This window comes from Oryx dammah, unplaced genomic scaffold (assembly GCF_014754425.2).
Source record: "Oryx dammah isolate SB20612 unplaced genomic scaffold, SCBI_Odam_1.1 HiC_scaffold_10, whole genome shotgun sequence".
Classification (NCBI taxonomy): domain Eukaryota; kingdom Metazoa; phylum Chordata; class Mammalia; order Artiodactyla; family Bovidae; genus Oryx; species Oryx dammah.
In genome coordinates, this window is record NW_024070194.1 from 40,873,446 (window position 1) to 40,885,046 (window position 11,601).

The window sequence follows — 11,601 nt, forward strand, 5'->3', positions numbered from 1 at the left end:
TACTCCGTCACTGCCTTTCACAGGACCGAGGCCTCACGCTGAGGTTGTCGTCAGCATTCGCTCTGCCGTGCTGAAGGGTTTTCACGTGTGCTGAGCTCTTAATGATACAGGGAAACTGACCAAGTCTCACTGGGAGTGGAGGCTGGGGAGGGACCTTCCCAGAGGTGCAGGCGGCTGGGGGCAGGGGGCAGGGTGACCGCTCAGCCCAGGGCTCAGACCTACGGGTTCCTGGGTCCCTGGCACTGAGGCTGGGCCACAGTGAGACTAAGCCTTGCGGGCGGTTAGTCCACCGGGCAGCGGGTGTTCCTCAGAGCCTGGTCCATCTGCAGCCCGGGGTGGGGGCGGGGAAGGGGCCTGGAGCTGGATCCCAGTCTCCACGGCTGATGGGCAGGGGCGGAGGCCTGGTGGGGAGGCTGGGGAACACTTAGGATGGGCTGGCTGGCTGGAGTTTGGTTTCGGTCAGTGTGAGACCTGAGTGTTCCTTCTTGGTGGTACCTCTGTGCGTCTTAGAATCCTGGGTCCTTAACTTGACGTTTTCCCGGTGACACTGAATGAGATGGAGGCCCAGCTTGCCGCTGTCAGACTCATTCGCTCTAAGGGCAGAGCCGCTGTGTTTTAAAAAGCACGCAGACCGGGTGGCAGTGCGGGCCTCAAGGCCCCTGCTGGCTGACACCCTCCCCCTGCAGTTCGTGATGCCGTCATGGGCACGGGGGACTTGGGGGTGCCCTGGGGCCGCTCCCCCAACACCTCTCCGTTCCGATGTCCCATGAGGCTTGTGGGGCAGCATCGGGTGGCCCCATGGTTGTCAGAAACCTGGCCTTGTGCTCCAGTGCGTGTTGGTGTGTGAAGACAGAGGGGAGTTCAGAGCCTGTGTGCTGCGTCAGGCGCGGTGGGCCCACGGGGTTGTCCCGAGGTGCTGGGCCCAGGGTTCCTGCCATGCCCCACCGTACGGCGGGCCCTCCCATCACTGAGCTGCCTTTCCAGTTCTCCCCTCAGTGGGTCAAGCACCAGGCAGAGCTTTGAGGGGGTCAGTTCTTTATTCAGGTTTCTTCCTAAGTGTTCACCTTGGAGGTCGTTACTGAGCTGGTCGGGTCCCTGCCCAGTACTGGGATGATTATTCAGCCTGAAGGACGGCCCTCTGGGCTTTCCTCGAGGGCCTGGGACCTCGGGGAAGTCGAGTGGGAGGGCCCTTGGTGTTGAGAACCCGTGTAACTCGCACCAGAGGGCTTGCCCCACCTCTGCAGACCGGTGTCCCATCCCAGCAACGACGTGGCTATCCGTGGGCTCCTGGCGCCACCGTTCTGCTCCTGGCAGAGGCCATTCCCAAGGACTGGTGACAGCAGGGACAGAGCTGGGAGGCGGCGGTCAGTGACAGTGGAGGACGGACACCTTGGTAGTCTGCAGCCAGGGGATGACCCAGACTTCAGAGTAGCAGCTGAGGGTCTGAAAGGAGGGGTGGCCTGAGGGTTCCCTTCCCAGAGGCTGCCCACCCCACCAGGGCACCCCCACCTGTTGCAGAAGTGGGTTCCCAGTGCCACTGCCTTGGCAGGGGGGTTATGTACACACACGGGTGCTTGTGTGCATGTGTTCACATGTGCATATCTCTGTGTGCACCCACATATAGGCCTGTGTGTTTTCTTTACTGGAGAGTTCTCTTCCTGCCCTGTCTTTATTTTGAAAAACTTCAAATCTACAGGAAAGTTGCAGGAGTAATTCAGGAATACACACTTGGGCTTCCCTGGCAGTCCAGTGGTTAAGAGTCCACTGCCAGTGTGGGGGCACGAGTTTGATCCCTCTTCCATGAAGACCCCACATGCTGTGGGGCAACCAAGCCCATGAACCACAACTACTGAGCTTGCGCTTCGCAATGAGAGAAGCCTCCGCAGTGAGAAGCCCCTGCACCACGACTAGCAAGTCGGCCACTTCCAGCAACGAAGACCAAGCACAGCCAAAAAGAAGAAAACAGCACATCCTCCACACCTCTGTTTATAGATTACCAAGTTTTGCTGCTGGCAACCCACTCGAGTACTCTTGCCTGGAGAATCCCATGGACAGAGGAGCCTGGCAGGCTTCAGTCCGTGCGGTCACAAAGAATCGGACATGACTGAGCGACTAACCCTAAGTTCTGCTGCCTCTGCTCTCCCTGAGTGTGTATATATAGTTTCTGAGTTAGGTCAAAGGTGTTTCTGCTCCGCCCACACCTCCATGCCTTCAGTGTGTGCTCCTGGACACATGCTTCTGGGAACGAGGAGGGCTGGACATTTGGGAAGTCCCAGGGGCCCGCCTCTTACCCTCTGGTGTCGGGGTGGGATCTGGAGCCTCACAGGGAGAGAAGTGCTGAGGGTGACCTCAAGGCTATGGAGGCGGTTGGGGGGTGCGAGGGTGGGGAGGCGAGACCCCCTCTTACCCACTGCAGGGTGCGGTTGGTCTGGAAGCCACAGTCATCCAGGTTTGCGTGCCCGGTCTTCCTGCAGGTGGTTCTGCCAATGTCCACGTCCAGCATGAACTTCAGGCCTTTCACTATCTGAGGGGACAGAGGGTGGGCCTGGGACACTGGGTCCAGGACATGGTGAGAGAGGGAGTGAGCTGGGGGCCACCTCCCTCCCTCCAGGCTTGGGCCCGGGTTCCTGCAGGCAGTGGGGAGGGAAGACCCCGATCCCCCGGTCTGGGCCCCCAGAGCCCTGATGCAGCTTTCATCCACGCAGACCACCCTCCCCAATCCAGACAGCACCCTGCCCTCAGAGTTGGCAATCGCCAAAGAGAGATAACACAGTCACCTGGCCAATCCTGTGTACGGGGGGTCAGCATGCCGGGTCGGGTCAGTGAATGTGAAGCTTGTGACCGGCTGCCCTGGGCCCCTGCTTTTACCGGGTGAGTGACTGGGTCCTGTACCCTCGACCTGTGTGCTCAGGAGCCAGGCCTGGCTGCCCCATGGGGCCCCTGTGTGGGGAGCATCAGGCCTCCCATACGGGGTCGCTGAGAAGCATGGGGACCTCCCGGGATGTGACGTGTGGGGATGGGGCACGGTGGGGGCAGCGTGGCCAGAGATGCTTTGGGGCTGTGGCGGAGCCACCCTCAGACAGCCCTGAAGGTGGGCAGCAGTGCAGCTTGTGGCCCCGCCCCAGGGGCTGCACTGTCCACCCTGGGGAAGCCTGGTCTGCTGAGAGATGGTGCCGGCCTTGGAGCCTGACACTGGTGGCCCCAGGCTGGTTCTGGGAGGTCAGATCTGGTCAGACCTGGCCGCCCTGCGCTGTTGCGAGCCCAGACCTCACCTGGACAAGGGCTCTGCTGACGCGTGACTCCCGGAACAAGAAGGCATCATTGCTGCAGTTGTTGAAGCTCTCGGCGCTGTGTCGGGCCGCCCTGAGGACGTCTGGGTCGTTGGTCTTGATGGTCTTGGGAAATCCTGGTTTCACATCTGACTTAAGGATCTGGGAGCAAAAGTCTGGATGAGAAACAGAACCAGATGAGAACTTTGCTGAGGGGTGGGGGCTTGGCCCAGGGATCATGCCTCCCACCTCTGCTCCCAGTGTGGCCCCCACCCGTCCACCTCCCCATCCGCCCACCTGGCCTGTCCCCCCCCACCCCTGGCCGTGTACCCTCCTGGCCCGTCTACCCCGCACCTCCTGGTGCATCTCCTGTGTGTCTCCGTGGCTGTCCTGTCCCCAGCGAAGGGCCAGTGTGGTGGGGAGCAGAGAGATGGGTAAGAAGTCCCGTCCCTGCCTGCCTGGCCCCTTTCAGAAGCCAGGTTGTCTCTGACGGTCACAGGAACCTGGACAGCCCCCCAGAGCCTCTGTCAGAATGAGCCCTGGTGTGCAGAGAAGTCGCCCCTGGTCTCTGAGGCTGCCCTCTGGCTCCGACCCCTCTGCTTGTCTCCAGCAAGTGGCCGAGGGAGAGGTGCCTGGAGGCCGTCCATCACTCCCGGGACTCTGGACTGAAACGACCAGGCTGCTAGGTTTCCAGGGCACGCGTGTGCTAGCTGCCAGGTCCCCAGGGCATCTGTGTGCTAGCTGCTAGGTTTCCAGGGCACCCGTGTGCTAGCTGCTAGGTTTCCAGGGCACGCGTGTGCTAGCTGCTAGGTCCCTGGGGCACCCGTGTGCTGCTCCTCTGGAAGTTCAGGAAGCAGGTGGATGGCAGAAATTGTAGTTGGCGATTCAGGGCTGACTTGATTTCAAGCCAACATTTCTCAGTTTTGCTGCAGTGGACACAGACTACTTGTGCATTAAAATCAAAATTGTGGGGGAGGGAGAACGGGAGGAGGGTTTGGGTGGTAGATTACTTCTCTTTACTAGGAATTCCCCCGATTTTCCTGAAGTCATCTTGTGCCCGAGGTGACCTGGAGCTGACCCATCCCCTGGTTCCTGCTCAGCTGTGGTCTTCCTCTGAGTTGTGTGGAGAGTGGGGTCCTCGTATCAGGCATGGCCCGAGTCAGGGCTCAGCTGCGTTCTGGCCAGTGTCGATGGTCTGTTGGCTTGTGCTGCCTGGAGGGTTACTCTGCCTACCTTGGGGAGCACCTTGTGGAGGATTCGGTGGGGCTGGGGTCAGCACAAGGTGGGCAGGCTGGAGCCACAGATGTGTGGACGAGCTTCCAGGCGTAGAGTGTGGAGAGAACGGGTCAGCACTGCCTGGGTCCCTCCTCATGGGGGACTCGCTGGGACTGCAGACTTGGGGTGCTGGGTGTGGGCCCCACTATCAGAGGACACACAGCTCTCTGGTTATGAAGAACTCTTGACTCCTGGGAGGAAAACCGTGCTGTGAGGTCAGCAGTGTGTGGGGGCTTCATTCCTCAGGGGCCGGACTGGGGGACAGAGACCCCCAGTCATGAGGCTGACGGGCCGAGAGGACCTTCAACTTGAGCTGGGGGTGGGTAGGGGTTAGGCCCAGTTGGCTGGTTGGGCTGGGGCCTGGGCGCCTGGCAGCATGGCCTGTGTGGGTCTGTGTGCCCAGGAGCCTGTGCTGGGGTCAGTCAGAGATGCTGGAACCTTTCCTGGGGCCAGCCTGTCCATGGGTTCTAGCAAAGGTTGGGACGTGGCGGACATCCAGCTCAGCTTGGCAGGGTGGTCTTGCTGGGGTGTCAGTGATCCTGTGGCTTAGATTGAAGCTCCCAGAGGAGGCTTGAGGTCTTCACGAAGCCCTCCTTAGAACTGGGTGTCTGACATGGCAGCAGGCACAGGAGACCCCAACCAGAAGTGAGAACCAGGCCGGCCAGGCCGGCCACATCAGCCCAGCTGGGCAGAGAAGGCGTGGGCCCTATCTGGGTCTGGGTAGGGTCTCTCTAGGGCCCCTGACCCTATGTGTGACCCGCTGGTGCCTGTGACAGCCTCTTTGTCAGGGAGACTGGCACTGGCTGCCCAAGCGGGACCCCTCCTGGCAGGTGGGCCCAGCTGGGTCCCTGGTCGAGACGGAGCTCTGGATGGCTCTGTGAGGCCCGCTCAGCTAGGGGCCTGCTCCACTCTGGTGAGAACCTCCCGGCACGGAATGCTGCCACTGGTCCCCCACAAAACTGTCCCCAGTGTCTCTGAGACTCTCCTTTGCAGTGACCCGGCCCTCATGTGATATCCCACAGATGCCAGCCATGGCTGAGGTCTCTGGACATGGCAGCTGTGTTGGTTGGCCGTCTGGGCCCTGAGCCCGTGGCTCTGACTCTGGTGCTGGAGGGCTCCTGGCCTGCTGTTGACGCCGGGAAGTTGTGTGGCTTTCTTTTGGGAGAACATCTTGATTTCTGCTCATCAGCATAGTCTATAAACAGCAGGAGCACCTGGTGGACAGGAGCCCAGTCTCCCGTGTGTTTATAGGTCTATATCCATGGCTGTCGATTTTTCCTTTGTACAAGTTACATATGGTGCCTTTTCTGATTATAGGCTTACCTATCTGGTAGGAAACTTGAAAAATATAGAAAAGTATAACAAAAACGTTAGCGCTCACTCAGTGTTGCAAAGATAATCACTGTCACCTGTTTTTTAAATAAAATGTATTAAATGTCATTTCACTTGAACTTAACATGATTGTATTAATAATAACGAAGTGAAACTAGGCGAGGCCAGACCTATGAACATCCCTCCCAAGCGTGTGACGTCAGTTCCTAAGTGATTTCGGTAAAATTACAGAGGTTATGAGAATCATTGAACTTGATTTATTTTTAACTATGTTTCCTAAAATACAGGCTTCAGTTCACTGAGGATTTGTCAGCAGAGCTGTCGAAGCAAACGATAGAACCTCATTTTTAGTTTGAAAAAGTTGAAAAGTCGAACCTATTTTCAGAATGATTCTTCAAGACATCAACAGGGAAAAGCTGGGGACAGAATAAGCCCAAGGTTGGGGTGGGGGGTCTCTTCCAGAAAAGAGGCAGCCGGGTGGGGGCCAGGGTCCCAGTCAGGTAGCCGGTCCCCCACCCCCGCCGAGGGGGTCCTGGGGGGCTGTCTTCCTCACACCTCTACCCCATCTACAGGGAGTAACAGGCCTCCAAGGAGTGCAGGGCGGGTTTAACTCCAGGTTCTAAAGCCACACTCTTTCTCTCAAGAAGTATTTCTGGAGGGGTGCTGGGAGTGATGCCAGGAGCTAGGGGGGGCACACAGTCCAGAAGGTGGGGGACAGTGATGGTGACAGTGACCTGGCAGAAGGGGCTTCAGGAGGGAGCCAGGTGGGGACCAGTTAGAGGGTTGGGAGGTGCGTGGTGGATGGAGGGTGGTAAAGGAGAGCAGAGAGAGCCTTGAGCTGGAGGCTGGGTGTGGGGCCCGGAGTGGGACTGTGACTCACCCTGGTGGCAGGTGGTGGCCTGTTGACATGGGCTGAGAGGACCACCAGGAGGTGAGGTTGTGAGGAGGAACAAATGCTCTGCCTCCCACACCCAGGGGCAGCTAGGAGGGAAGTGAGGTCTCCGGATGAGGTGGGGCAGTGGGGGCCGCAGCCCTGAGAGGCACAGGGGAGACGGAGGTGGGCAGACTCCTGAGGGGGGTGGGCTGAGTCAGGAAGGAGAGAGGAGGCTCCCTCATGCCTCTTGGGAGAGAAAGAGCTCTTCAGCTGGTCTGGAAGAAATAACTCAGGTGGCAGGAGATTCGACAAAGAAGACATGGAGGGTCCAGGGACTTGGGGAGGTTAGGGGGATGGCGGCAGGCGGCGGGCACCAAGTGGGGGGTCTGGCCGCCCCCGGGGACACAGTTGTCATGACACCCGGATGAGCCCCTGGGCAGGAGCGCAAAGGCCTGGAGGGGAGGACGGCAGAGGCCCAGCCTTCCCGCGGCCAGAACAGACGCCCCCGGTGGAGACGGGGTGTCGTCTCAGACCAGGGTAACAGAACTGGGCCCGGACAGGTCATGGGCAGGAACCTGTGCAGGGCTGGCTCTTGGCAGACCCTGCCCGCTCGCCCTGATACCACCAAGGCTGCTCCCACTGACCCCCGGGTGGCTTGGACCAGGCCGCCCCGGTGGACTCCCCGGCCACTCCCTTCTGTGAAGTCACCCCAGGCCCCTTCAGCTCCAGATTCAAGGGAATCGAGGACTCTTTCCTCTCCTGGTGATCACAGTGGGAAGCAAAGCGTCAAGAACTGTTCTGATGTTTCTAGCTGAAAAGTTAACTTTCCATCAGAATCCCAAGTGACGACTCCTCCGGCTCCTGTCCTCCCTGCCGGACAACCCCTTCTTCAATGCCGGCCCCCTGCCCGTGCTCTCGGTGGCCAGGCCCTGTGCTTGCCCTCACGGGGTGGGGCACTCTGCTCCCACCAGGAGTGTGTGGGCGCTTCACAGGCATCTAGGGGTCAGGGCAGGTCCACTGCTGACCAGGTGGGCCGGAGCTCAGGGGATGCTGCCTGCAGCCCCGTGAGTGGCAGCAACAGTTCACTGTTCCCATGCAGGTTACAGAGGACGGGGTCTGCCCTCGAATCACCCCCAAACGTTCAGAAAGCGTCCTGAGAAAGGACAGCAACTTTCTGACAAGGACCGGCTGTAAAATGAATCAGTAGCAAATGTTTTGCGTAAACAAATGTCCCTTAACTTGCTTTTCTAAAAAATGAAGACACTAGGGAGGCACTGAAGCCTGGGATGCTGGCCAGGGTCCAGGCACTGAAGCTGGGGAGGGGGCCGGGCCTGGCCTTGCAGTCCTTCCCCGTGGGTGGATAAGCAGCCCTGTGGGGAGGGGAGTTTCCCGGTGTGGAAGGGCAAGGGGCTCCTGGGTGGCCTGAGGCTCCCCACCCCTTCCTGTTTCAGGAATGTTCTGGGTATGCCTAGGAGGCGAGGTGAACCCGAGAAGAGAACCAGGGTGCCCAGGAGTGGAACACTCTTGACGTCTCTGCTGAAGGCCCACCCCCCCACCCCGTGTCCCTGGGGGTTTCCTCCCAGTGGTTGCTTCCCTGCCAGCTTCATGGGGCCCTTGTCCTAGGCAGGGCCTGGGGCTCAAACTGGAGGGGAGGGGTCATGCCCAGGAACTGGGGTGCTGGTGTCCATGGTCTGCCTGGAGGTTCACCCCAAGCCATTCCCCCTCGTGTGACATCACATCTCAGTGAGCCAGTGGTTGCCCTTAATTCTGTGGGGCCACACCCACCAGCCATACTCTGGGGGCTCTGAGGGATGAGTCTCCCTCCGTTTAGGGGATGTATGTATCCCCCAGCACAGGTAGGATGCTAGTTAGTCCCAGCCTTAACCCAGCGGGACCCACCCAGAGTGAATCCCAGCTCTGTCTCTCAAGAGCTGGTCTTGGGGAAATTGCTTGACCTCTCTGAGCCTCGCTTGATGGCACCTACCCCTGAGGGTTGTGGTGAAAGTACAGGAGACTGTCCGCAGGAAGGTCTTGTCGCTAACGGGTTGTGTAATAGTGTCGCGACTGTCAAATATCAGATATGCAAAATGGCTGCAGTAGGGGTAAAGGGTGTCCCAGCTGGACAAAAGAAATCTCAGAATGCAGAGGGTGGGTCAGAGCCCCCATGCCGAGATGTGACATCCCCCCCAACCCCGGATGCAGCCTAGCATGGGCCTCCCTTGTGGAGGGTGGTCTCTGGGTATGCCCAGGTCCTGTCACTGGTGGCCGATGGGCTGGACCCCTAGGGGGCTTCCCAGGAGAAATGAGAGTCAGCTTGAGAGAGAAGGGCTTTTCATTCTCAACCGAAGGTAGAACAGCTGAAGAAATCAGTGCAGCGGTTTCCCAGGTTCTAAAGGGTTCAGGTCAGCGCAGTTCAGTGCCAGGGGTGGGAAGAAGTCAGGTGCCCAGGGCGTGACACTGGGGGCACCTGTCCCCCTGCTGTGGAAGGCTCTGGAATCTGTTCTTGGAGAGGGCTGTGGTGAGGGCAGACTCGGGGCCGGGGCTGAACTGTCTCTGCTGGACCACCAGCCAGGGGCCTCCAAGCCCCTCACTAGGCCTGGCCTCCGTCAAAGCAGAGAGAATCTGTGTGGCATGGGGGTTGCGGCCAGCAGAGGCTCAGGACCTGGGGTTTGGGTGGGCAACTGCCCAGCGCTCCAGACCCAGAGGGACTGACTTCCTTGGCCACAGTAGCCAGTCTCCTCCTGGGCCTCAGGCGGTACAATGATTTGCCCCTTTTGTGGATGGTGAGACTGAGGCTCAGAGAGGCTCGAGCTTCCCAGGCCTCTGCATGTGAGTTGGACCCTGGGCCCTCCTTCATCTTGGGCTGCAGGGTTGTGAGCAGAGCTGACAGGGGAGGGCCCGGCCAGCCAGAGGGTATGGGTGTGGCAGGGACAGGCCTCTCCTGTGGGGTTGGAGATGGCTGGGTCCAGGGCCAAACCCTGGCAGAGGACAGGCAGTCCGACCAAGGGAAGAGGCCCGTGCCCAGCGCCTCTGGGCCAGGATTCCCCTCGCCCTCCGCTTGTTAGGGGAGGAAGGGAGGCAGCAAAAGCAGCTTAGGGCAGGGGAGGGCAGGAACACCCATCCCAGTGCGGTGGAGACATGGGCCCCTCACTCAGGCCTTCCCTTCGGACAGGCACTCGGGGGTCCCAGGCAGACAGACGACCCAGAAGAGAGGCCCCGTGGGGTTCACAGTGTGAGCTAAGACCGTGGCCTGGGGGAGGGGACCGAGGCGGGTTGTCTGGTCCCTGTGATCCCCAAGATGGGCCAGAGCCCCAGGCAGTGTAGCCCACTCCCGAGGCTGTGACCACTCCAGGGACTGAGAGGATCAGACTGTCTCCTTGTCACCTGCCTAGGCATCTCTACCTGGTCACCTGTGGCCATGCTTCAGCCCCCTTTGAAGACAGAGGAAGGCAGAGACCAGTTGCTGCCTGGGCACTGCCCCCACGCCTCACACTGCTGCTGGTCATTTCAGCTCCGGCCAACAGCTTCCTCGTGCACGTGGAGGCAGGTGCTCAGGGGCTGTGTGACTGGGCAAGTCAACTACCCTCTCTGGGCCTCATTTCCTGGCGGCTCCCCTCGCCTTCCCCTCCCCCAGGCCGCGGTCTTAGCTCACACTGTGAACCCCACGGGGCCTCTCTTCTGGGTCGTCTGTCTGCCTGGGACCCCCGAGTGCCCGTCCGAAGGGAAGGCCTGAGTGAGGGGCCCATGTCTCCACCGCACTGGGATGGGTGTTCCTGCCCTCCCCTGCCCTAAGCTGCTTCCCCTAGTGGTGGCCTGGCTGGAAGAATAAAGGTTCCCCAGGGAAGTCATAGGCCTGCAGTGGAGGCCAGAAGGATGCACTCTCAGAAATGGCCTGACCCTGCGAGCTGTCCCCATGGAGCAGCCCTGGGGGCGGGGCCTCCTCTGGGCACTCACAGACACCAGGAATGGCAGGGAACAGAAGACAGTTCACTGGCCCCCAGAGCCCCCAGTATCCCCAAAGCCTGCTCCCCACAAAGGCAGCCTCTGTGAGGTCCCCTGGAATGTGCCTTGGTGACAACATGTGAGCAGCAAGCTCATGGCACCCAGGCAGTGGGGAGATCCCCTCTTACCTGGTGAAGGCTTCCCCAAGACACCCAGGACCAGGCCACAGACGGCCAGCAGCGCCCCGGCGGCGTGCATGGCTGTGCTCAGACTGTGCTGGGCAGGGGCGCCTCCCCTAGGTGGTGGGGAAGCCCCGCCCAGTGAACCGCCTGTCTGGGGTGGGCTGGTGGTTTCTTGCTCTTCACCTCCACATCTCTCAGCTACAAACTCAACCACTTCCTTTGTAAGAATTTCCAAGCAACGATTATTTGCAGAGGGAGGAGGAAGAAGTGAGGGGCTAGCAAAACCTCAGCGATTTTCTGACCTGGAAACACGTGGAAGAGATGTCCAGAGAAGAACAAACAGGGATTTTCAGAACAGATGCTTGGGGTTTCTCTTCCAAAGGCCCAGATTCTGGGGTCCGAGTGGCCCCCTGCAGGAGATCGTCCTTCTGGGTTGAACAGGCCAGTCTCCCTGGGAAGTGGCCAGAAACCAGGGTGCAGATTGCAGTTCAGAGGAGCCAGGTGAGGAGCAGGGTTTGCTGATGAGTGACTGATCCTCCAACCTTTGGCTCAGAGCCGGCAAAGGAGAGGAAGGAACAGGGCCTGGCCCAGTGGTCCTGGTGCCCTGCCCGAGTGCCCTCTACAAGCCCAACCCGCGTTTAGGAGAGGGGGCTCTAGAACCATGTGGCCTTTGGCTTAGCCCCTGAACACCTAGGTGACCTGGGGCGAGGGTCTCCAAGCCTCAGTT

The 11,601-nt window shown here is 59.9% G+C and overlaps 1 protein-coding gene across 2 annotated transcripts; it reads right to left on the bottom strand.

The window, feature by feature from the left end:
• Positions 1 to 1,018: 1,018 nt before the first annotated feature.
• On the bottom strand, positions 1,019 to 10,993 carry CST7 (cystatin F). Of its 2 annotated transcripts, none has more exons than XM_040248854.1 (4): positions 10,881 to 10,993; positions 3,273 to 3,445; positions 2,408 to 2,545; positions 1,019 to 1,443 (listed from the first exon to the last, which is right to left on the bottom strand). In XM_040248854.1, exons 1-4 carry the CDS (start codon positions 10,948 to 10,950, stop codon positions 1,366 to 1,368), a joined length of 459 nt encoding a protein of 152 aa, XP_040104788.1. In that variant the 5' UTR covers positions 10,951 to 10,993; the 3' UTR covers positions 1,019 to 1,365. The 2 variants fall into 2 exon arrangements, with proteins under 2 accessions (XP_040104788.1, XP_040104789.1); XM_040248855.1 differs by having other exon boundaries at positions 2,408 to 2,524; positions 10,881 to 10,988.
• Positions 10,994 to 11,601: the final 608 nt, after the last annotated feature.